A 25614-nucleotide genomic window follows, 5' to 3' on the forward strand; every position below is an offset into this window, starting at 1 on the left:
AAGGGAAGCATTTGTTATGCCTATTGCGCAATTACTCACACCCTAATGAAAAATCAATATAATTTTCCTGTAAGGACAGTATGTCTCTGTTCAATGGTGAATTTAGACTGACCTTATCCTACTTTGTGGTTTGTTTGTTTTTATTTATCCTCTGTGGTTTTATTATGGGATATGGTCTAACTGATATTTGTATAGTATCCATCTAGATGTTATTACAGAATCACTATGTCTCTTTTTCATACGGGTGGTCCTGCTAATTTTTGCCAGGACTGAAATATTGATAAAAATCAATACATATTTATGTAGTTTAATGAGAGTGCTGTTGATGATGATGAAAATTTGTCATGGCATAATGACTCGGTGCTTTGTGAAATGACTAATTTGGGTCTCTTCAACTCATGGCTCAGTAACAGGTCTGATTTTAACTTCCCAATAACAATCCACTGTGAGGCCTGAAGGCTGTCCAACAAGTGTGTGTCACATTAGAATGTGTACACCACCTCACGTCACACCAACACACTGCTTGACATATGACCCTGCTCCCTGACCTCTCTGCCCTGCCTCTCTGATCATCCATACCATTCTCCAGAGAACACAATAACGTTCAAAGGCCAGAGGAGCAGAAGGGTCAACTGGTCTGATAGACCGTAACTGATGATTGCTCAACCTTCATGCCTCTGGTTTTGTTCTTAATTTGACTTGTCTACTTTCATTCTCAGTTCATTTTTAAGAAATGTGCTCTAGACATTCCCATGACTGCTAATCTAATGCTGACCATGTTGTGTCTCTGACACACACTATTGTGACAATACATAAAGTGACTCACCAGAAATAGAAAATGTGGAGTTCAGCCTTGAGAATGAACTATACTACTATCTCAGTAAACTAGGCCACTATGATTAATTATGATATGGATTTTGGAAGGTTGATTGTATTCCATAATCATCATGGGAGGAACAACAGTTTATAACCACTGGAAAATAATATATTGAGATGCAGGAGCAATCTGTGGGTGGAAATACGTGAGAAAGGAGGACGTGAGCAATTCCTTTAGGCCTGCTTTGCCTCAAATCATTTCCAGTAAACTGAGCTTTGCTAGGCAGTCACACAAGTTCATCAAGGTCAATCACACTCTGATCCACTGTGTATTTGGATAATGCATGCACTCCAGCTGGGTTTGGTATGAGAGACAGACAGACAGACAGACAGATAGACAGACAGAAAGGGATATGCCACTGAACGACGACAGAAGTCCCACCTCATCTCTTGTATCTCAACTGTTGCTGGCTGTTACTGATACACAGCATCGTTATAGAAGATTCTTCTCTGTTGTCACTAGGACACACACACACACACACACACGCGCAGATACGCACCTGAATGGGAACAGGTACAGCTGGAGGTCAGAGGAAATACTGTGTGTTTGTTTTGATGCCACAGAATAATATGTGAGGCTTCAATAGATATACACATACACACACATACACATACACAGACAAATGCACAGTGAATGTGCTGTTGTGGGAATGTTTGTGGGAAGTACTAAGGGGATGAGTGTTTTATTCCCATAATCTGGGCTGAATTGTAGTGTGTGAGGTTGTTGAACAACAGCCATGTCACAGCAAGGTTAATTCTGACTTTCCATTCTCCTGGCAAGACACAAATAATGCCTCTCTCTCTCTCTCTCTCTCTCTCTCTCTCTCTCTCTCTCTCTCTCTCTCTCTCTCTTTCTTTCTTTCTCGTGTGTAGAGGTGAATGAAAAACATTTATATTGCTTAACTGAATCAGGATAGACCTACCTTTTACCAAACCATTGCTACACAAATAGTATTGTTGTAACTGTAATGTTGTAATGCAGTACTACAACATGTTAATGATGCTATTCCAGCAAATTATTGTCTCATAATTAATAATCTTAATAAATATCTTTTGGCATCTTTATAAAATTTACTCAGAAAGCCAATTAACTAAATCCCTATCTAATGCCCCATAGAAGTTTATCTATGTCTGACAGCCAGCTAATATCATGGTCTCAGACAATCTTATTGATAAGAATACATTTGGACATAAACAATTTTGTGAGGAAAAATAACAATGTGAAGTTTCTGGGTTACATTGGGTTGAAGACTCCATTGTTTTGTCAGAGTGACCCAGTCACCCAGCGTTTGAAAGGGACTGTACAGTGCTTGGCTTGTTTAGACCTCAGCCTCTTTTTCCTCTCTCTGTAAATGTGCAACCTGATTTAAAATAACTCTCTCTCTCTCTCTCTCTCTCTCTCTCTCTCTCTCTCAAACCCAGTGAGCTACAAGGGTGTAGAGCATGGTAGGGTGTTTCAGAATGGGACAGATGCAAGTGGAGCAGTCAGCGGGGTAACAGAGTGTACTCAGTGCGAAGGGTCAGGGGTCAGTAAACACACTGAGCTGTGAGGTCACTGTCAGCGAGGTCAGAGGTCAGCGGCCAATATGTAGAGCAGCGGTGAAGCCAGACTGACTGATCGCACTCTCTCTCCAATAGCACAGCTGCTCTCCACTCAGTTGGCCAGCAAGGGAAAACAGTGTCGGGTTTCAAGAACCAAAACCTCACTGGAGAGTTGGCCATTCTGGATTGATAACTAACCTACTTGTTGTTCTGATTCCAAGTTATAATTAACCAACCACTGGCAATATTGCAGCAATCCTATTCCCTGGTTTGTGTGTGTGTGTGTGTGTGTGTGTGTGTGTGTGTGTTTGTGTGTATGTGTGTGTGTGTGTGTTTGAGTGTGTGAGCCATAGAACCTGATCATCTTGTCACAGTGCACATATTAGTGCGGCCATTGTATCCTGTTTGCTGTGTGTATGGAAAAGTGTGTGTGGGTCATATCTTCAGCCTCATTGGACTCATGTCCGCTTGTAAGTGATGGCGATGGGGTTAATTTCCTTCAGGTAAACAGAGGCATCCACATACGCACGCACACACACACACGCAGGTTCAATGGATGTACTCTAGTGTGAAAGAGCATCAGGTGTGTGTAAACACAGCTTCATCCGTTTGCCATATGGGCAGATCTCCCATGACCAGGACACAGTTTTCTCTCCGCCTCATGACTGCACCAGGGAAATGTGTTGTATGAGGAAGTGTATGTAGTATAAAGGATTTCCCTTTTAATAAACCATATGTTTTTGTCTTTAAAGTTTGGACTTTTTCTTGAAAACCAAGGGAATGATAACTTGTCATGTGATAGGTGACAACATGGCACATGATCTGACAGAGGTGAGCGTGGGCGGGACCTTTTGGGCGTGTGTTAAATGTGTGACTCCACTTCCTCATGTTAGCCCCGTTCCAGTGTCTCACATCCTCTTTTGACTGACAGGCTGCAGTCTGGTGTAGTCTGTATTGTCTCAGCTACATCTGTCAAGTATGCACTACAGAAGCCCTGATATGTGTTTTGGACATTTTGTTTGTTGGTATGAACCGTAGGGTTCATCTCTAGTTTGCATTTCTTCTCCACTGCACCTCTGGCTCTCACAGCCAACAAATATCACAGATTTATACTTGATGTGCATGAAGAAAGCTTACCTTTCCCAATATCCTTCCTCAACTTATGAAGCTACAATGACTGCAATGCAAAAACATCTCAGTTTGAAACCTTGTTTTCCTCAAAACAAAAATTAATGTGAGTTAGTTTCACATGCTTCCAATGTAGTTTCACTTGTTCCAATAATTTTCCAGAAAGTGACAATAGTTCAAATATTGTGAAATATCAAAATAAGGAAGATCATTCTGCTAGTATCAAGATAATCTTACTTGATTAAAAAAATTGAACAAGCTGAGTTGCATTGGGAACATATGAAATCATCACACCCCATTCACAGATGTTTTTTCACTTATTTGAAGGAAAATTAGATTTTGAGACTCAATACTGACTTAAATAAGCTTAACATAGATGTTTTGTATACTTTGGATACTTGTTAAGATTGATACTTTTTGCAGAGGGACTCAAGTTTCAACAGTTTTATATCAAGAGAGTGTGAGTGTCTGAGTGGGGATTTCTCAGTTATTTCAACCTGTGTGATATCATCTCTTAGCTGAAGTGCTGATTTGATGCTCCCTCCCCAGTAGATAGCATTAGCTCAGCACTCTTCACTCCTTGCACAGTCTCAGCACAGCACTTATCTGCCAGGATTAGTAATGCTGAAAACCGCAGCAATTTCAGCGTTGTGCCCTGCCTGAGCTTTATTGATATTTTCACTGGATAATCTCTTCCTCCTCTCTCAGTTAGTCAGGGGCACCTTGGGGCAGGGACATCTACAGTACAGTGATATAATGTATTTTTTTTTCCTCAGTCTGTTTATCTTTGGTATAAGGTTGTGTGTGTGTGACTGTGTGTAGACACAGCATTCCTATGTCTGCGCTGTTAGCTGAATCACAGACTCCCCCCATATTTGGTCAGAGGAAAAGGAATGATTTGCTGATCTGACCATGTCATCACAACTACTGCTCATAGACAATGTGCACATGGGTACACACACACACACACACCCACACACACACACACACACACACACACACACACACACACACACACACACACACACACAGGTGGTTCTTCTGTAAGCTTCTCTTATTGATTATCAGCCTCTTGACCACTCTTTCACCTCTGTTTTCACATTTCCATTTGTCTCTGCCTCACGTTCTCTCTCTGTCTCTCTCTCTTTCTCTCTGTCTCTCTGTCTCTGTCAGCAAATGCCTACTGGGGCCAAAGGTAGGCATATTTGTCATACTTTAAAGTAATCACCGGTCATCATCTACCGGTTCCATCGAAGAAGAAAATAAGAGACAGAGAGAGAAAGAGAGAGTGAATGAGAGTGAGAGGGAGTGGAATTTGCTGTAAAAGGACAGAGTTCTGTGTGTGACGACAGTGAGAGACAAAGTGTGTGTGTGTGTGTGTGTGTGTACCTTATCTCCCAACTCATCTCCCAAATGCCTGCCATTCCAACTCACTGTGCATGGCGACTCTCACCCATGCAAAAGAAATGCTGTGCGGCTGGTTGGCTGGTTACAGCTGCACATGCGCTCTCTCTTTCTTTCTCGCTCTCTTTCTCTCTTACTTTCTTTCTCTCTTTCTCTCACACACATACGCACACACACACACACACACACACATACACATGCATACATGCATTCATAGGCCCCCACAATATAAATAACAGTTGACAATTCATGTATTCCAGATAGAGAAAGGGTGTTCTGCAATGAACTGGCTTAGTGCATTGTGAAAGTGACATCCAACCAGTAGCAGCTATAGCATTCTAATGTGTTTTTCTTCCTGTACAATGACTACTGCTCACTTGGCCAAGTTTACTAAGCTTCTGGAGGTACAATACAAAGATCCATGCAATTTAATTCAGTACGCCTGCGGTTTAGATTGGTGTCATCAGAGAAGATGTTAGGTGATATGTACCAATAAACCACATCAATCACAGCAATAAGCAGCTTAACTCCAGTGTGCACAAGGTCACCTGAGGTCACCTGAGGTCACTTATGTTAAGTAAGTAAGATTTATTTTCTATTTTTTTTGCAAGTGTAAATCATTTTTTAGCAGAATACAGACCTTAGACTCTCACAGTGGGAATGAAATAAAAAAGGGTGGAGCACGGTGCATGGAAAGACATACAGTCCAACCTGGAAGCACCTTATGATACGCCATGCTTTGCTTTTAATCCATTTCCCCTTAGGCTCCAGCTATAACTCATCTGGCAAATTGATAGCGCTGTTTGGCCGACTGAACACAGAATTAGCCCTTGGTTAGTATAGCTGGCTCAGACTTCACTCTGACTTATGTACTTGCAAATCGCCACTCTGGTGCAACATTAACACTCACAATAGAGATCCAGTGATGGTCTATTTATGTTGTTGTTTGTTTGCAACCTCTTTGCAACCATGGTGACTGAGGGAGTGAGCGCTGGGCAACTCACCCGCCATAGAAGTAGAGAGGAGCTTGGGTGGCGTGTGTGCACGCGCGTGCACGTGTGTGTGTATGTGTATGAGCATGCATGCTTATGTGTATGTGAGCATGCATGCGTGTGTGTGTGTGTGTGTTTGGGCCCTGCCTCCTCCATAGGCCATTGTCAAAAGAGGACAAGGCTGTCTTGGTCAGTGTCAGTGATCTCGCCTCCTACACGGAGGCCTTGTGATTGGCCAGACATGACAGGAACGCAACTTTCCCAACCAATAAGCTAAGGGCCTGGAGGGGTCCTGCCCCTGGACCAAAATAACCCAGTAAATACACTGCAGGCACTATGAGAACTGGAGCTGGCCCACTGTTGAATGCTCTGTATACAAACAAGGGATGCTTGTTAGCCGGGGTGCTGCTGAACCATGCTAGCCAGTGTTCTCCTCTGTTGTGATAGGCACAACTAGCTGAGTGGCACTTTGATACCAATGTTTGTGTCTGCATTCAGGGATGTAGGATGGGGGGCGAGGGGCAGAGAGATGGAGAGTATGGATTGAGGGATGCAAAGAGGGGCTGGGTTAACGGGAGGGAAGAAAGAAGGCCAGCATGGGTTAGAGTTTCATTAAGGCAGCAATACATCTCTTAAAACAGATATCACACACAGAGGATCCCTCAGAGGAGCGCTTTCATTTTGTCTCTCTGTGGTTGTACATAATGGACACACTCTGTGTGTGGGCATGTCTATGTTTGTGTGGGCATATGTGTGACATCCTGGGGCAGAGCCTGATTGATTGGTCAAAGGCCGGATTCTAAAGCTGGTCACTCAATAATTGAGTTTAGCGAGCTACACCTCGCTTACAGCAATGCCTAACAAGGACGGGGTTAGCTCATTTCACCCAGTTGTATACTGCACAGAGCTTGGGCTTAATGACTAATTGGTCGCTAGAGTATTTGGGCTCAAATAGTGGTAGTTGGTGTTTAGTCTGTTCATTAAGGGGAGTGACAAGGACAAACAATATAAGAAAACATGACTGATTGCTTGATTCAAAAAATGTTGTTGTGTATATCACAGTAGCTCCACATGCTCTTTAGTAAAAAAAAAAAGCTATTATGCATCAACTTTGTACTGCTTGGATAGTCATTTGAGCAAGGAGTGTGTTCTGTTTTTTGTTTTGTTTTTTGGTAGTGGTGGGAGGGATGTACTTGTAAGAATCACATGATTACGAAGTTCTTCCAAACATGAACCTTTGACCCCTACCCATTACAGTTTGTGTGTGTGTATGTGTTTGTCTATTAGTCTGTTTGAAAGAGTGTCTGTGTGTGTTTGTATGTTTAAACACGTGTGCATTTGTACATGCATGTGAGAATGGGAGCACAAGCATGGAAGAGAGAAGAGAGGGACGAGGTGAGGGAGAGACTTTGGGTCTGAGCAATGCATTATGCAACTGCCGTTTCTTGTAAACACATCTTACAGTGCAGTTCTTCAAAGAAAGACTTTTATTTTCATCTAAACTCACTAGCCTATCAGAGGGCTTGTACAGAGCAGCCGATCATAGTGCTGTAAGCGTACATAACATGAGAGCTCATGCTTGTCATCAGGTAGTGGAGGAGAACTGAGAGCCCCATACAGCTGGTTGAGTTCTTCCAAAAGGATTAGGATTTATTAAAGGGATGTGGAGGCACCACCAGATGGAGCTAAATCCTTAACTTGAGAACAGGTGGTTAAGTTACCTGAACACAGGTGTGTGTGTGTGTGTGTGTATGCATGCAGCTTTGTAAAGGTCATTGGGGTAGACTCCTGTTCTATAGTATCCACAGATAAGCTTAGTATGTAAGCAAGACTTGTATGTCCATCGACAACCTTGGAAAACCGCTTTTTTTTCCTTTTTTTGATGTGTCTTGAATGTTGTGTTGATAGAAATGTGAGGACATCCTATGCTATTTTATACTGTATGTTACAAAAGTGTGTGCAGCACTTCATGAAATATATAAAAAAACTGGAGAAATCTGTGATCTACTGGTACCTGTGCAATTAAGCATCAAGGATTTCTCCAAAATCTGCAAAAGGATTTCTCCAAAATGTATTTAGATCCATGTGTATCAGCTGTGACTTATCTGTGATTCAGTGTGTTGTGGTAGGCTGAGAAATAGATACTGTTTAGGTTTTAGTGTAACCCCTACGCCCATCCATTCAGCTCTTAACAATGCAGTGGTCAGGACTTTCAGTAAGTGATGGAAAACGTATTGTTATGTAATGTGTAGTTTTATTTTGATAAGGCAGGACCAGTGTGTGATTACTATTACGACTGCTACTGAGCTGATACAAAAACCAGATTATCTATGACAATAAATATGGTGCTATTTCCTGTCCTCAAGATTGTGTATTGGTTTTCTTATCACAAAGCCTTATTGCTGTCTGAAGTTTGTGTGTGTGAGTGTCGGGGGGGGGGGGGGGGGGTGCAACTAAAGAAGTAAGTATAGTGCTGATTCACTGTCATATATTTCACAAAACCACATACATGATGACTAAGGCTGCCTGTGTGTGTGTGTGTGTGTGTGTGTCTATATGCAAAATCCCTTTCTGAGCTCTATACATTGCTGCAGGAAAGAGGCTGGACTCCCTTGGGGTTCCACATAAGAGAGAGAAAGAGAGAGAGAGAGAGAGAGAGAGTGGGTGAGTGTGTGTGTGTGTGTGCTTTACTGGACACAGGGCACCCCTTGTTGTTCCCCCAGCCTACGGCATTCGGGCTAATTTAGGGGAAGAGGAGGAGGTGGAGGAGGAATAGGAAGCTGAGTTGGTGGTTCAAGAGAGGGAGGAAGGAGTAGTGACTAAGACAGTCACTCACCCTACTGTAACTCACTCTGCGAAGGGGGGTGTGGCGTCACGACCAGTGATCAGACCTAGGCACACACTCGTTGGTTGGGCTCAGCCAGCATACAGCTCTCTGCATCTGTCAGCGAGTGTATGTGTGTGTGTGTGCCTCGCTCTGTGTCTTTGTAAAACACGTGGAGGAACAGATATCTCTCGGATACAGGATGTTGTTGGGATAGCTGGAGAGCTGCTTGCTCCTGGTAAGGCTTTGAGTTTAAATGTCAGTGTGTCTCACTGCCTGGCTGTCTTGGTTCTCTGTGTGTTGGGTATGACGCTGTCAATCTGAGCGCCATTTGTGCTGATTTGCTGCTGAATTAGATATGAATTCAGGCTTTGTGTCAGTCTGGCTGCTCAGTAGCATGCAGTTCCTTTCAAACTTTGTCGCATGTATGTAGGAAACAGTAGCAGCAACTGATGTAGACACTAGACAGTTACATATTGCACTTTGACCTTTAAAAAGAAATGGGATTTAGGTCGGATGTGTTTCCGGAGACATTGCTGTATTAGCACTGTAATGATTGGTCAGTATGGTACATGCAGCCTTCAGCGCTTGGTTAAAATGGAGGCAGTATGTCTGAGTGTTGGTACTGATGGTGTTAGCGTATGATCGCATGGTAGTCTGGTGAGGTGACAACTATGATGTTACTTGTACTACGCCCACACTGCACCTGGTTGACTAATTCTATTTCTCTGGTTGTGTGTGGGTGTGTGTACCACATGTTTTGTTTACCACATGTTCTTACTGCAGACCAGAGGGCAACAATGTGTCTGACTGCCCCTGACCGGGGATAGCCCATCTGATCTCAGAAATTGAATCTCAGACTTTTGGACTTTTGTCAGTATTATTTTCAAGAATCATACTTACGTAAAGTGGCTATACATATAGTTAAAAGTAGGGCTGAAAGATATTAACAAAAAATCTAATTGTGATTATTTGACAGAATATTGCAATTGCGATTTTAACTGTGATTCATAACATCACATGTTTTTTTTGTGATACATTGTATCACATAAACATTTTTGTTACAAAAAATAGATGTCAGTGTGCAGGATTTACTGAGTTTGAGTATGATGAAAGGTTTTCACCAGTATTGTACTTGATTCATAGACCAAAGATCACCCACAGCACTAAGCACCTTGTTTAGAAATCCATTTTGGACGTCCCTGTCATAAGCAATTAATTGCAGCCTCTGTGATTTGGAAATTGCATTAGTTCCTATTGTGATTTAGATTTTTTTTAATTAATTGTTAAGCTCTATTTAAAAGTGATGATTTATGTGTTAAACTACAACTACCTAAGTTCTGGGAATTGTGGAATGTGGGTTGCATGCAGAGGAAGTTGCTTCACTCCTGACATCACTGGGAGTTGTGAAAGCTGATAGAAGGGGAGGGGAAGTGGTTATTATTGATCATGTTGGTCCATTGTCTTTCCTCTGTCTTATCATGTTGTGGTTCGGCGTGGCTGGAGTGTGTGTTTGTGCTGATAACCTAGTTGTCCTTTTCTCACCGGTTTCACATCATTTTCTCCATTCTGAGCTGTGTAGTTGTAGCGAAGCAGATGAGTACAGCAGGACTGAGTTGATAGATAGGAGATGCAGTGTGTTGGCAGTTGGACTCTGGGCAGCTCACCAGAGAGGGTGGTGAGGGTCTCTCTTACATAGACATGTTTTGGTGGGCTATATTTAGACTTGTGTTGATTCTGCACTGATGCAACGGAAGATGACACACATTGAAATTTACAGCGTCAGTGATGTACGATGATTCATTGAGATGAATCTTACAATGTTGGTTAATGAGCGGACACTTTCCGCTTGTTGATGATAAGTCATGTCGAAAGGCTTTCCAGAGGCACGTAGAGCATGGCGCTTTCTGCCTCTAACTTGCTCCTTGGTTTGTATCCACCTTCAGCTTACCCACAATCACAAGACATTTACCCCTTTTATGATATAACGAGTTCTCATGTACCCCACCCTCGATCCCATCCACGCTACAGGGTATATCAACAGGAAGAGAATAGACAGTGTTTTGAATATTTTATTATTATGCATAACATAACAGCCGATTGCGATCGTAAAACCCCAGCCTGATATGTGAATACTGCCAAACCTCAAAGTAAACACCAATACACAATGGACAAGAGGCCAGTGAAAAATCAGGGGCCATGATTTATGCAAAAACAGAACTAACAGCTCAACACAACTGAGAATATCCTCTCTTCCCTCCCTTGCATGCACAAGCACAATACACTGTAACAGACACTTCACACAGACACACACACACACACAAACTAACCCAAATACATAAACACAGGTCTAACCATGGTCCGTTGCTTCCACTGTTTCCGCCACGGAAAGTCTTCTCTATTCTAAGTTCTTCAATGTGTGTTGCACACCTGCTGCTTCCCCTCCATAATGAACACACCACCGCCTCCTGTGTCGCTTAACATCCACTACTACAGTTACCTATGGCTTGTTACATTTCATCCTCTGTTTTCATTGGCCTGAAGTTTGTGGAGCATTAACTCTTTCATTCTTTCTTTCTTTCTTTCTTTCTTTCTTTCTTTCTTTCTTTCTTTCTTTCTTTCTTTCTTTCTTTCTTTCTTCCTTTCTTTCTTCCAACCCGCTCTGTCTCTTCATCGCCTTTCCTCATTCCTGTACTTCCCTCCTGCTCTCTGCCCCACTACCTCCCTCTGCAGATTGCCATCCACCTTCTTCAGGGTGTCCAGAAATGTAGTCAGCGGCAAAAACAGCGCACACCCCTCTTTGTGAACACTTTTTCCTCTCAAACAGGTAATTGTGCATGTGTATGTGTCTGTGTGTGTGTCTCTATGTTTCACTGTCTGTATGTTGCAGTGGAAACCCTTGTGAAAATCCGCCCATTCATTTATCTATCCTGCATTACGTAATACTGCAGGCAGTTCCTAGTTGAATGATACAGTAAGACCAAATGAGTATATTATAACACAAAACTCTAATGTCTCTCAACCAACTAGTTACTGTACCATGCCCTGCAATTTCTGATGATCTTCTTGACGTTTTAAAAAATTCTTGGGAATGCTGTAGGCCAGCAAACATGCAGAAACTAGTGTCAAACAAGGGCTTCATCTGTTTCTCCATACTGTATCATGTGAATCAGTATTTCCAGGATCCCAAGGTGACTTCATCCACTATGGTGTGTCATGTTGGGTGCTGTTTTATGCTTTAACTAAATTCCCAGTAGAAACCCATCAGTTGTAATTAGCACAGATGTGGGGTGGTAACAGGACAGTTTTTAAAGCTGAAGCAAGGTTAGTTGACTCAACCGAATGCCAGTCTTTGGTGTTTGAACATGATCTGACTGCCAGTCTGTCTGTCCGTCTGCCTGTCTGTCTATCTGTAGCTGTCTATGTGTGCATGGTTTGGTGTGTTCTGTCGCTAAGGGATACAGCTGTGTGTGTGTGTGTGTGTGTGTGAGACCAAAGAGGAAGGAGTAAGGATCCCATAGTTGCCATGCCAGCCTTGTCACTTAATCCTACCAGCCTCTCTTGTTGAATGTGTACGGGTGCTTTGAATTACCGCACAGGAATATTAGCACCATGATTTACATGTTGTGGAAGAGCCTACACAAGATATGACAAAAGCTGTAGAGTAGTAATACACATGCACACATAGTCTTTATGATGAGCACCCACCTACATGTCCATGTACAAATACACACACACACACACACACACACACACACACACACACACTGCTCAGAGGAACAGGGTGTTCCTCAAAAGGGGAACAGAGAGCAAGGGGGTTTATTTTAGTCATTAGAGCAGGCCGGCAGACAGCTTAATGCGGAAAGGGTGTGTGTATATGTGTGTGTTTGTGCATGCGTGTGTGTGTGTGTGTGTGTGTGTGTGTGCCTGTGTGTGCAGTGATGGACAGGCTGGTGAGGCTGGTGAGGTGCACAGTGCAGTGTCAGATTTGGAACCTCTGTATTACTAACTTAATGGACTATCTTTAACGGGACCCTAACCCTACTGGCCACATGAGGCACTCTAATACAGCAGAGGACCTTGTTTATCCAACCATAGACTTCTAAAATTTACCCTAACATGGACATTGACCTAATAGTGTAACAAGTAATGTTAATATTACCAAATGTAATGCTGGTGTAAGCAATTAGAGTTGTTTAGGCTGCAAAATGAAATTACCAACAGTGACTTAGAATTATGTCCTTTCCTTATTTTGAGTGAGATAGAACACATAAGGATGTAAATATTTCAGTCCCTGTATTTCTAGTGTGTTTGTATATCAGAGTGGAACTTGGCCAAGCTTTGGTGTTGGGTTTGTACTGTTATACATGTCAAGGGATGTTCAGACATTTGGTTGACCTTCCAGGATTTTCTCTCCGCTCTCATTCCCTGGGCAGAGTTGCTGTGGCCCTGGTATAGAAATAGCTCTTTTCCTTTTGATTTGCTCGTATAGCTCTCCCACACTCCTTTTTAGCATGGCTCTGAAATGTCTGTGTATTTGTGTATGCAGCTGTGGCCACATTTGTGTGTGTGCATATGCTTGATTGTGTGCGTGTATCAGTGTGTATATGTGTGTATATACACATCCCACATTTAACTGGTCTAGGTTGGCTGTTAAAAAGACCTGCCTGGCATTGCATAGCTGCTTCTAAAAATACACACTCCCACAAATTAACACCATGTCTCTGAACACAGGTGCCATGGCCTCACACTGCCCCTGTGCCTCTGTGCGTGTGTGTGTGTGCAAGTGTGTATGTATGTTTGTGTATCTGTTTTACACGTTGTAGATGTGTGTATAGGAAGGAACATATGCCGTTATATGGCATCTGAATGTGCCGGTTGCACAGTATGAGTAATGTATTGTATGTTTTACACACCTTTGTGTCATATCATGTACTTTTGTGTTGGGTATATACTGGATGTGCGTGTGACTAATCTCTGGCACAATCCAGAGTTAACCGCTGACCCGGCCTTCCTCTGCTCAGTATCCTCCCACTGGCTGTCAGTCTTTGAAGTGGAGCGGCTGTGACATCACAGCGCTGGACACACAATGGCAGCAGTGTGATCCTACTGCGTCACAGATGCCTGCTCAACCCAGTGGATGCCAGGCAACTGGAAGGCCCATGTGGGAGATCATGCTGCCTGGTAGCAGTGTGTCACCATATGAGATCAGGAAATGATATCCTGTCAATGTGTTTGTATGAGTGTGTGTGTGTGTGTGTGTGTGTGTGTGTGTGTTGGGGGTGGGGGTAGGGGGGTTGGTATTGGGGGCTGGTGTATTAAGAAGCATCACTTTCATGGCTTAGTCATGTTTGGTGACTCTGTGATACATGTCTCACATGGGTTGGAAAGTTAGGTAGTTTTTATATATTATATGTATATATGCCACCACACCTGGAGTCATAAGCAGTTTCATTTTGCTGATTGGGGGAAAGCCGCAAAGCAGTTAAAAAAAAAAGTCCAGTAATGGCCTAAAAATTGCCTGTAATCCTCATTCACACATGCATTCTAAACCAAAACCACCTATCCTAATGTGAAACCCCACAACTTTTGCATGGGGGATTCAAAGTGAGAGTCACACTGTGGCACACGTGATCTTGCCCCTCCACAGAGCAACTAATAGCCTTTTTGATGCATTGCATGTAATACATCACCCAGGCCTCAGTTTTGGGTTGTCAGTTAACCAACCAAGTATTGATCCAAATACTGATTGCTATTGAGCAAGCTGGAGAAGTGTTGAAACATTACCCTGTATCTTATCTTGTGTCATCATTCTACAGTGCAATTACAATGTAAACATTTTATGGCTTTGGGTTTAGCATGTAAAGCTAAAGAAATTAATGTCTAGGACCTATACAGTGGAACATTTGCTAAGCTAAACTTTTTTTGGTGGAGGCATACAGCAGCACTTGTCCCTTTCTGGCTGGCTGGCATTCCTACCCTGCCGATTGAGTTTGGAGATGTAATCACCCTATTTGTCAGGCTCTATAAATACACTGTGCAGCATTCCGACACTGTGTGCATGCATGTATGTGTGTATGTGTGTGCACACACTTTGCATGTCTGTGGAAATAAGCACTCTGAAAAAGACAGTATTGCAGGAGCCCAGGCCCATAGGTCAGCTCCTCCTAAAGCTCCAGTAGTTATCAGTAGGTGTACTAAGTTGTTCCAGTGAGTCTAAATACCCAGAGGAAAGCACTACTTTGACCAGTGTGCCTGTACTATTTGTTTATAATAATAATAAGTTTGGAGTAGGGCTGAACGATTTTGAAAAAATATCTAATTGTGATTATTTTGACTGATATTGCAATTGCGATATGATTTGCGGCATTAGAGGGAATGATAATTTTTACATCATTATTCTCATTTTCATTGAAAAACGTATTAAAATGATTATGGTTTGATTTTTGCGGGGATCTGTACCAAACAAAGATGTTTTCTTAAGTCTGTAGAATATGATGTGTAGGCCAGGACATCTCTGCAGCACGACAATATTTAATTTAAAATGGTATTTTGACACACATTTCACCTTTAACAAATATTGCGCCTCGTGCGATTTGAAAATTGCAGTAGGCCATATTGCGATTTCGATAAAATTTCGATTAATTGTTCAGCCCTAGTTTGGAGCTGTTATGGTGTAGAGTCAGCTTTTCCCAGAGTCAAAGTTCTGATATGTGTGTATCTGTACGTGTGTGTGTCCATGCGTATCTCTGCATGAGTGTGTGTTTTTATGTGGGCCAGCCAATGGGCACAAAGCGGGCAGTGTGTGCCCCCTCGGGTGCTGAAATGTACACTTCGGACAACAGGCAGCTTCAGTCCTTCTCAATAGGAGCTGCCCTTCTTATTGTACCTCACGCACAATGAGCTTTTCTCTCTCTCTCTCTCTCTCTCTCTCTCTCTCTCTTTCCCTCTCTATGACCATATATGGACAGTGTCTCTGATGAGACGGAGGAATCTAGTTCTGATTGGTTGTTAAGACCCTGATGTCTCTGTCATTGCCTTTTTGTGTCTGTCTCAAAGCACATTAGCAACATCAATATCAGTAGATTAGAGTAGAAACCTGGCCTCAAAAAGGTCCCGTCATACTTCACTGAGTCTAGACAAGCCAAGTCATGCAGGGGATGAACGCATGTCATTGCAAAAGGGGAACTGTCAACCCCGGGACTCCCCAGTAAGTGCGTGTGTGTGTTTGTGTGTATGCCTGTGTATGAGTGTGTGTGCGTGCGAAGGACAGGAGTAGATGTGTTAAAGGGGTGAGGGTGTTCCCCTTTGTCGGTGTGCTCACATGATCACCCAAGAACAACACGACCACATGACTCCCACATGACCCCTCCGCTGTTGCCATGGTTGTGCTCCTCCACCCAGCCCTTTTCGGTGGGACAGAGTGCTACTACTTAGTCCCATCATCTCATCATCTCAGCACCTCTCCCTCAACCATGACAGTACATACATCTGACTACATGGATGTAGTCAGACCAACAGTGAGGGAGTGTATAGATGTTTGCCTGGAGTCAAGATGCTGTTTTGTTTTGCTTCGGTTACTGTGCTTGTCTGGCCAACAGGGCCCAGGGCCACACTATGTATAGTCAATCATATGCACAAGTGTCAGAGATAGCTAATGTTAGATCTACAGAATGTGACTCTTTACAACAAACAAAATTTGTTTGTCTGTTTATGCGGGGCTCTACTGGAATTTTCCCTTCTTTCCTTCCCTGTTTTGTTGTTTGCTTGCATCTTTTGTATTTCTTATGTTATGTTTATATGACCTTCCTCTTCCTACTCGACTTTAAAATAAAATAAAACTTCAAAATAATTAAAATGTGATTCAAAAAATGCAGGTTATACACAGATTTGTTATTGTTGTAGTTTGTGACACAAAGGACATTCAAAAATGAAAATGGAATTAATGCACACGTGCAGTGTGTGATTTGTGCAATTTATCTTAAGTCCAGTATGCATTTACATGCGTGGGTGGTGGGTGATTGATAGCTAGATAGATAGATAGATTCGTTAGAAGTGACTTCCGAGGGATTAGGGAGTTAGTTACTGTTGTATATCAATCACATCTAACTTTCCCTTTTCTTTGTTTACTTTCCACTTTCGCTGCTTCCTCTCTCCCAACTCTCACTTTTTCCTCCATCCCTCTCTCCTCCTCCACAGTTCCCTCTACCTCTCTCGGGCTGGACTGCGGTGCGTTGACGTCGGCTCGCCCTCCCCTGCCCCCTCGCCCCCCAGCAATGGCCTCGCGCATCGGCCTGCGGATGCAGGTAAATCATGACCACACTTCGCCAATTAACTACCAGTGCAGCTGCAAACCTTGCATTAGCTGTGGACAACATGGTCTGTTTGTCTACTTGGGTGGATACTGTATGGGAGAGGAAGTACAAGTTTTACAGAGTGGGTGACTTTCCTACTCTCACTCCTACCTGCAGGCCTAGCTCTTCCTTTAAGACTGTAGTTTCTGTTATCATTATTCAGAATGTTGGGATTTGTTTGACATGGCATAGTTGCCCTTTCTAGTCAGTCTCAGTGCGCCTTGGGTTGTGTCATTTGTTTAAAGAGCAACTGCCTGTTGCAACCACTTATTTCTGCTGATAAATTTGGCCATGCTACAGTGAAACACATCAATTATGTTTAAGACACTGATATTTATGTGCATGTGTGACTTATTTTGTACTTTTGTAGACATTCACAGATTGTTGCTCCCTCTAGTGGTTCAAATCTCCCTGTCGTATGTTGATGTAATTGCGTATTTTCTATATAGGGTGATGTAATAGATGTGGGAATTACTACTCCTGCTTTGCTTACAAGCCCCCTGCTCTCCACCTCACATTGTGCCAGCTACCAAATACAGCTGCATCTTTTAAAATAGCAGAGCGGCAGAGAACAGCCAAAACCGACAATGACATCACACATCACAGTCAATTTATAAGTCAGAATGTTTTAATGAGCATCCCTATGATGTACATGTGTGTATGTGTGTGTTCAAATGTGTGTGTGCATGTGTGTGTATGTATGTGTGTGTATGTTGCACTATCCCCAGCTGATGCGAGACCAGCTGCAGCAGGAGGAGCAGCGCGAGCGGCAGCAGCAGCAGAATGCAGCCCTGCAGTACATGCAGCAACGCACGGCTGGGCCACCTGCACCCACGCCGGCCATCAGCACCCCGCAGCATTACCAGAGCATGCAGGTCCCCGTGGAAGTGCTCAAGGTCAGTATGTGTCAGCGTGCTCTGTGTGTTTGATCGTGACCGATTCATAATCGGAAAGGTTGGAAGTGGCTTACTAGGAAGGGCGGAAGGATTTGGGTGGGAAACGAAAAAAAAAGAAAAAAAAACTTAAAAGGGAATTTGTGGTTTGATCCCTCGCAGCAGAGAACACAAAATTCCCTCCGCCCCTCCACATACACACACACCCTCATCTCCTCAGACCTGGACTGGACCACCATGCACTCTCCAAGACAAAAAAAAATGTGTGGAGAATTCTGTATAAGTCACTTCCCCCCAAAAAACACAACCCCCCGAGCACAAAGCACTAAAGAGACTGATTGAGGGAGCATGGGGGGAGAGAGAAATGGTTTGTAAAAGGAGAGTGGGGGGGGGGGGGGGGGGGGGTGCGGACACGGGGGTGCGGTAGTTGTGGTAATCCACTCACATGTTGCTGAGAAGGAGACAGGACAGCCCTCTGCGAGCCTCTGTCCAGGGTGCAGCGGAGGTGGTCAGGACTGGACTAGGCATTGTGGGCTCTACACACAGGGAAAAGGAGAGAGAGAGGAAGCGGTTTGACTAAAAAGGCAGAGAGAGAGAGAGAGAGAGGGAGAGAAGAGAAAAATGCGGTGGAGCAGCAACCAGGTAGGGAGACAGAAGTGGGAGGAAGAGGGGAGACGAGGGAGAGGTTTGACATGTTTGCCGATAGGACAGACAGGAGCGAGGCAGATAGGCTGTCAGACAGGGAGAGATAAAGTTGAAGTGACATTTTGCCTGATTCCAAAGATGCCTGTGCATGTCCTTATCTTTCATGTTGTGTGTTTGTGTGTGTATGGGTTTGTGCAATACTCAGTTACAGCCAGTGCATGTGCATGCCTCCACTCTGTGTGCTTGTATGTAGTATATACTGTATTTTGAACCGCAAAACTGTGTCTAGTGTGTATGGATTGGTAACTGTATGGGGCATTTTGTGGTGTGATAAGCTTACTCTGTGAGTGTTTGAGTGTGTGTGGGAGGGTGTGTTTGCTTTTATGAACTCTTACAGCTTAGCATTGTCAGGGTCTCCATTCATGTTGTAGATAAGGTGTCGACCTGAGCTTGTGCGGCTGTTGAAAAGGCTGTCTGTCTGTCAGTCCAACACGAGCCTGTCGTGCCTTTTCCAATGTGCTGCTTTGGACTTGATCTGTGCTGACAGAGCTAGGCCAGATAGGACCAATAGTTATGACTGTTGGTAACGTTTTTCCCTCTGGCTCAGGAGATACTGACACATCGAAAGCTGACAGCCAATCAAGTGTATTTATCCCAACTGTCAAGACTTGGCCTTGCTGTCAAGTCATCAAATGTAAAAACATACACATATCATGCTCACACATAGAAGCAGGAACAAAACTGATTAGTGTCGTCAGGAGTTGAAGCACGAATATCTATTTACTGAAAAGTTTCTGGTTCATTTGATATAATCCTGGTGTTGGTTATAAAACAGATTGGGGGGTTGGTGGGGGGGGGGGGGTGGTTGGGGGTTGACTCTAGCTGTAGTAATAGGCAGCAGGCCTGCTCTCTGCTGAGCTTTAGTCTTTGATGTGAAAGAATGAGGCCAGCCCATTGCTCTACCCTTTCTAGCCAAGCCAGAGGATTTAGTGTGGCTTTACTCCTATAGGCATTATTACTGGCTTAATGGTGCTATGTGTGGTACCATCACTATGTTATGGGACTGGGATATAGGGGTCACAATGTTAAAGCTAAAATACATATGTGTTGAATAGTAGTGTAAAACTAGGCTAAGGTGATGAGCTTATATGACACCCCTGTCATTTATGCAATGAATTAAATGTAATTTTGATGATGAGGCTTTAACCCAGTGTGTGTGTGTGTGTGTGTGTGTGTGTGTGTGTGTGTGTACAGGTGCAGACCCACCTTGAGAATCCTACAGACTACCACATCCGCCAGTCTCAGAGACAACAGGTGAAGGAATACCTGTCTACCACCTATGCCACCAAACAGGTACCTGTCTGTCTGCCTGTCTTTCTGGGTGCCTTACCTCTGTAGTGTATATGTGTTTATGCCAGTCTGTCTTCCCATTAGATCAGCTTGTTCCGTGGATCAATGGCCTGTCTGTCTGTTTGTTTGACCTGTTTATCCAACCATCTACATTATTATTATTACATTGCATTATTACAGTAATTATCAGTCATTACCACCATATCTCAGGGTGTCCGTCTAGGTGGCTGTTCATCTCTGTCACTGTGTCCTGTCCTGTCCCTAGACGGTCCATGCAGTAACGGGGGTGGTGCAGCCCTCTCCTCCCCCCTCCATGGGCCCCACGGGGGGCTCAGCCTCTGCCCCCCCTCCCCTCCACTCCCCGCGCATGCGCACCGAGCAGCTCATGTCTGGAAACAGCGCCCCCAACAGCCCCATGGCCATGCTCAACATCGGCTCCAGCCACGAGAACGAGGTACGCGCATGCGAGCAGGGGCACACTTGTGCACGCATAGACACACACACACACACACACATCATAAAACATTCATTTCTGTTGATGTTACAAAGTGGAAATTGACAAGTACTGGATTGAACAAATAACCCTGCTATATGACTTGATTACACACCTATATAAAGAAATGAGGACTGCAGATTACCCCCAAAGTGACATTATCACCACATTTTATGAAGCCATCATAACAATTTCATTGCTCCTTGGTATGGGGGAGCAGAATTTGTGAATGCATGTGTTTTTGTGTACGCTTGTCTGTGTGTGTGTTTGTGTGTGTGTGTTTCTGTTTGTGTGTCGATCTATATTTATGTGTGCGATATGCACACATGTACATGCGTGTGAATGTGTTATGCATACAGTAGGTGTGTGTACGTGTCAAAACTTGTGAAAAGCTTCAATGAAAGTGTTGACTAACTGGCGCTAACTGAGTCTGACTATCATTGCAGTTTAAATGCTCCATTATGGCCTTGCAGCAGTAATTACAGCTTAACAAGCGACAGGGTGACAGCAGAATGTAAGGCCCTTTGAACCTGGAAGACTTTGACCAGCTCTCCTCCGCCTCCTACTCTCTACCTCTCTCCTTCCTGTCTCACTGGCAGAATATAGTCATACAGATAGCTTCCATTAAACATTCGTCTCTAGAATGAGATAAGCATTTGCAGGCGAGTTCAGCTGGAGGCCTATATGCCATCAGGTTTCACGTTCTTTATTAAGCGTACGAGCAGTGGCAGTTTTTCCCAGTGTGAGTCTTCACATGAGCCTACTATCTGCTAAACATTAAAACGCTGTTTGGGTATGTGTCTTAAAGTTAGCATTAAGCTTGTCATAATCACATTAATAACACTCTTCCCCTGTTCTTTTTGTTTTAACACGCAGATGGATGAGGTCATTGATGACATCATCAGCATGCAGTCCAGTTATGATGATATTCAGGCATACATTGACCCTGTCCAGATGCCTAACACGGTAAGTAGAGTCAAAGCACAGAGACCAATAAGCTGTTTCTGTCTCCCTTCAAAGGTTCAATTAGACACTGAACCACTGTTGCTGCTTTCCCACTTGTTCATTTCTGTTGTCCTTTATATGAGGAGCTGAGCTGAGTGCTTTATGGCAAAATGACTGATGTCAGTTTGATTTGAGATATGTTTCAGAAAAGGTGGAATCTCTGTGGCACACTTTATCTGTTCCTGGGAACAAAAGCAACATATATTGGAAAAATATCCACCTTAAAAAGTCATTTAGTCATAAAATCGTATTTTTCTTAAAACAGATGAAAACGTTGAGATAAATCAGCTATTTTCGATATTGTCACTTTCTTGACACACAATTCTTGAAACAAGTGAAACTGAATTAGAAAAAAGTGACGGTTTCTCACCCCATTGGCAGCTTTTTTTCACTTATTGTTTCACTTGCTGTGTATTACAGTGATACAGCAGTTTATTTAGGAATATACTTGCACTTAGAATGCATGGCAATTAAATCATAAAAAAGCAGCAACCAATCAATCAATTCTAGCATGTACCCCTCTTATCCCTTGCTCCCACCCTCTCCATGTGTTATTTTGGGCCCAGTCTGCCCTTGATGAGTCAGAGGGCTGGTTATGCCGACTCATCAGTACTGACTGAGGCTCTGGCTGGACCAAGGGCAGAAAGGCCGTCCTTGTTCCTTTAATCACTGCTCTTGCATCCTTGTAGTCTCTCTCTCTCTCTCCCTCTCCCTCTCCCTCTCCCTCTCTCTCTCTCTCTCTCTCTCTCTGTCTTCCCCATCTACTGTTACTCTCCTTGGTGTTATCGTTGCTGCTGTTGTTGAGGAGGGTGATGGTGTCGGTGCAGTTGTTAATGATGGTGAACCATGCGGAGTGGCTTGTGTTCTGTACTTTGTTGGGACCAGTTCTCTCATTCAACTCACTGTCTTGGTTGTCAGCCCAGAGGAAGTTATCAGTTATCTCCTTTGCACACACACACACACACACACACACACACACACACGCACACACACAGACACACACACACGCACACACACACACGCACCCACACACAAATAGGATTTTAAGTGTATAATTGACTTAAACACAGACTTAGTCAAGCATTCCATCCCTAAACCATTCTGGGATAGATACTGTAGGGAAAAGGAAGACATCTCAGAGGAGGACTATACAGCGCTTTGTGTCTGAGGAAACAAACTCAGAAAATTAACAATTAAACTGCCGGCAGTTAGAGTTCAACTTGTTTACAAGGCATGCAGGGAGAGGGAGAGAGGGAGGAGGAGGAGGAGGAGGAGGAGGGGGAGCGAGAAAGGGAGGAGGGGAGGAGGGAAGGGGGATGAGGGTAATTTGTGCGAGGGGAAAACAGGCTGAAAGTCCAGTTAGGGGAAAGTTCACTCTTGTTTGGTGGTGAGCAGAGGTAGAAGAGAGACGGGATTGGTGCTGCCTAGGTCAGTCTCCCAGGACAGGGGTGGTAGCGCCAGACAGTGTGTGAAGTAGAAAGAAGGAAGGAGTGAAGGATGAAGGAGATGAATAAGACGTATGCCATTGTGGAGGTGATTGAAGGAGAACAGATTCAGCTGGTAAGACATTGAAGCTCAGTGTGTGTACATGCATGTGCGTGTGTGTTAATGTGTGTGTGTGTGTGTGTGTGAGTGCGAGCGCGCACCCATGCATGTGTGTGTGTATGTATAAGACTATGTAGTATGAACTTCGGTAGTGCTGTGAGAGTCGGCTCTCCCTCTCAATCCTCTCAGTGTGTGGGTGGGGTATAAGAACCGCGGTTTGGGCCGGTGTGGGGGGCAGGGCAGCGGGTCAGCTCTAACTCCCAACCTCGGGTCTCTGATTATGGGATGAGCCTCTGCCACAGCGTGGGGGTGGGGGTAGAGGGGTGCGGGGGGGGGCTGTCTGTAGTGTAGGACTGGAACTAGGACCGGGGCAGGGGGGTTGGGGTTTGGAGTTGGAGGAGTCGCTTGATATGACAGCCGCAGGGAACATGCATGTGGAGTATGAATACGGGCAGGCCTCCAGAGAGGGACACGCTCGACTATTAGACAGACGGTCAGGGACATTATGTGGTATGCCCCCGTGAAGGTCGCCCCCGCACTCCGATCTGTCTCACTGCTTTGGCACAGCTCCGCAGCTGTGTGTGAGCAAGTTAGAGAGGGAACGAGTGGAGCTGCATTAGCCGCCTATAGCTTCATCTGATAGTCTTCCCTTGTTTGATTGATTGGTTCACTCAACGCGCATGTGTGTGTGTGTGTGTTTGTGTGTCTGTAAGTGCGTGTTTATGTGTGTTTACGTAATCCTCTATCACACTGATTGATTAGATCAGGCTATTGATCAGCCCTGAGGAGGATCGTGTGTGTGAAGCTGGAACAATAATTGAATAGAGAAAGAGAGCAGGAGAGAAAGAGAGATCTTTGTTGCTAACTCCCTCAAACCACACATCAATATGTTGCATGCTTTGTGATTCGCCAACCGCTGAAGGGAAATGAAATAAGTGCTGTAACTCGTTTTCAGATAAAGCGAGGGGAATGCTGCATTTTCAGAACAAATTACTGGTGCTGTGAAAAGTTAGAGACAGATGAAATGGAAGTGTGTTGTGTTAAAGTACTTCTGGAAAGAGCGATGAAAAAAAAATTCCAGCCATATTCCTGACTAACTGATCTCCAGTGAATGAAACTTATCTGCTAATCCTGACGCGGATTAAAGTAGCAAACTCCATGGAATCCTTGGAATCTCCCAGTTTAACAAGAGGAGTGGGAATGCCACTGAATACCAGGCGCGACTGAACCTGGGTTTACACTCAGTGTGTGTGTGTGTGTGTGTGTGTGTGTGCATGGTTCCATAGAGTCATACTGGGTTCCAGTCATGCTTGCTTGCCCGATTACATAGAGAAAAAGCTCTTTCATTGTAAATTAGATGTGTCCTTGATTGGATTGAGGCATGGTGAGAGATGGACAGCCAGGTCAGGACATGAGAGGACAGCACAGTAGCATGCAGGAGGCTGGGACATGGAGTCACACTCAATTGGCAAGACTGTTAAATCATCAGGAGGAAGTCTCAAACAACCATAATAATGTAATTTCCTTCTAATCAGTGAAGACTTTTACCTCCTATCTCTCTCTCTCTCTCGCTCTCTCTCTCTCTCTCTCTTTCTCTATCTTTACATTTTATGTTAGATGTTCACAGAGCTTATAATTTACATACAGAAGTGAATCGATGGAGATCTGCGTGTGTGTTTATGTCTGTGAATGTGTTTGATCTCGCTGCTCACACAGTAGCCAGCCAGATAAGGTATCTTTGCTTTGAGATACGTTTTTTTTTTTTATCAGTTCGGCCTCATTAGTTGCGTCACATTTGCCCTAACTGCAGGGAGTAGGACACTCTATCGGTAACAAGGCGTAAAAAGTCCATCTTTCTCATTAGAAAATGCTATTAAAAACAAATAATGTGTTTTTCCATACACAAATACAACACAACTGTTATGCAATGTCTAAAGTGCGAGCCTTAGTAGAGCAATCCACTAGCATTCGGGGGCTGGAGATGGTGTTGGAGAATCAAGTCATAAAGAGATAAGATAGATGAGCTGATTGTCAATCATTGCTGTGTGTTTGGCAGTCTGTTTGTAGGTGTGATATTATTGCATTATCTCCTACTATCTGCTCTTTATAGTGCACTAAACATGAACACTGACTTTATAAACATAGCTAACTAGGGTTACGCAGCATAGGAAACCATAAATGAGACATCCACCTTTTGGAGAAATAACGTAGTTTTACACCTGAGTTTGACTTGTTTTAGCAAGTGTAACTTTGTTGATAATGTAGTAATCACTAATATTGCTGTTTCCTATGAGACTCAACCCAAAAAGAAGAGTGATAAAGATACAGTGCAACATTCAGCCACAGCCTTCTCTTATTCCAGTTATATTGAATGTAAAGCTTGTTTTATCTGATGTGACTTATACTTTGTTATATTGAGGACTTTGGAGGATGCGTGTTGTGTCATTGTGTTGATTATATTTATTGCTAGATGTTTTCAGGGTTTTGTCATTGATGAGGAGGGCTGGAACATAACTCACTGAACATTTGTGAGTGCTTAAGATTAATCTTGAGTTTAAAAACC

At 43.7% G+C, this 25614-nt stretch overlaps 1 protein-coding gene across 2 annotated transcripts in view; it reads left to right on the forward strand.

Moving 5' to 3' along the window:
* Positions 1-25614, forward strand: part of tfeb (transcription factor EB) — a 32673-nt gene that overhangs the window by 1264 nt on the left and 5795 nt on the right. For both annotated transcript variants that reach the window (XM_071544501.1, XM_071544502.1), the window contains exons 2-6: positions 16966-17072; positions 17849-18016; positions 19913-20011; positions 20274-20462; positions 21378-21467. In XM_071544501.1, coding sequence (XP_071400602.1) covers positions 17043-17072; positions 17849-18016; positions 19913-20011; positions 20274-20462; positions 21378-21467 — 576 coding nt within the window. In that variant the 5' untranslated portion in view covers positions 16966-17042. The remainder of the gene's footprint in view (positions 1-16965; positions 17073-17848; positions 18017-19912; positions 20012-20273; positions 20463-21377; positions 21468-25614) is intronic.

The sequence above is a fragment of the Centroberyx affinis genome, unplaced genomic scaffold (assembly GCF_046629955.1).
Source record: "Centroberyx affinis isolate AG114_WGS23_722 - 3 ecotype Tasmania unplaced genomic scaffold, CSIRO-AGI_Caff_v1 ptg004593l_1, whole genome shotgun sequence".
NCBI lineage: Eukaryota > Metazoa > Chordata > Actinopteri > Beryciformes > Berycidae > Centroberyx > Centroberyx affinis.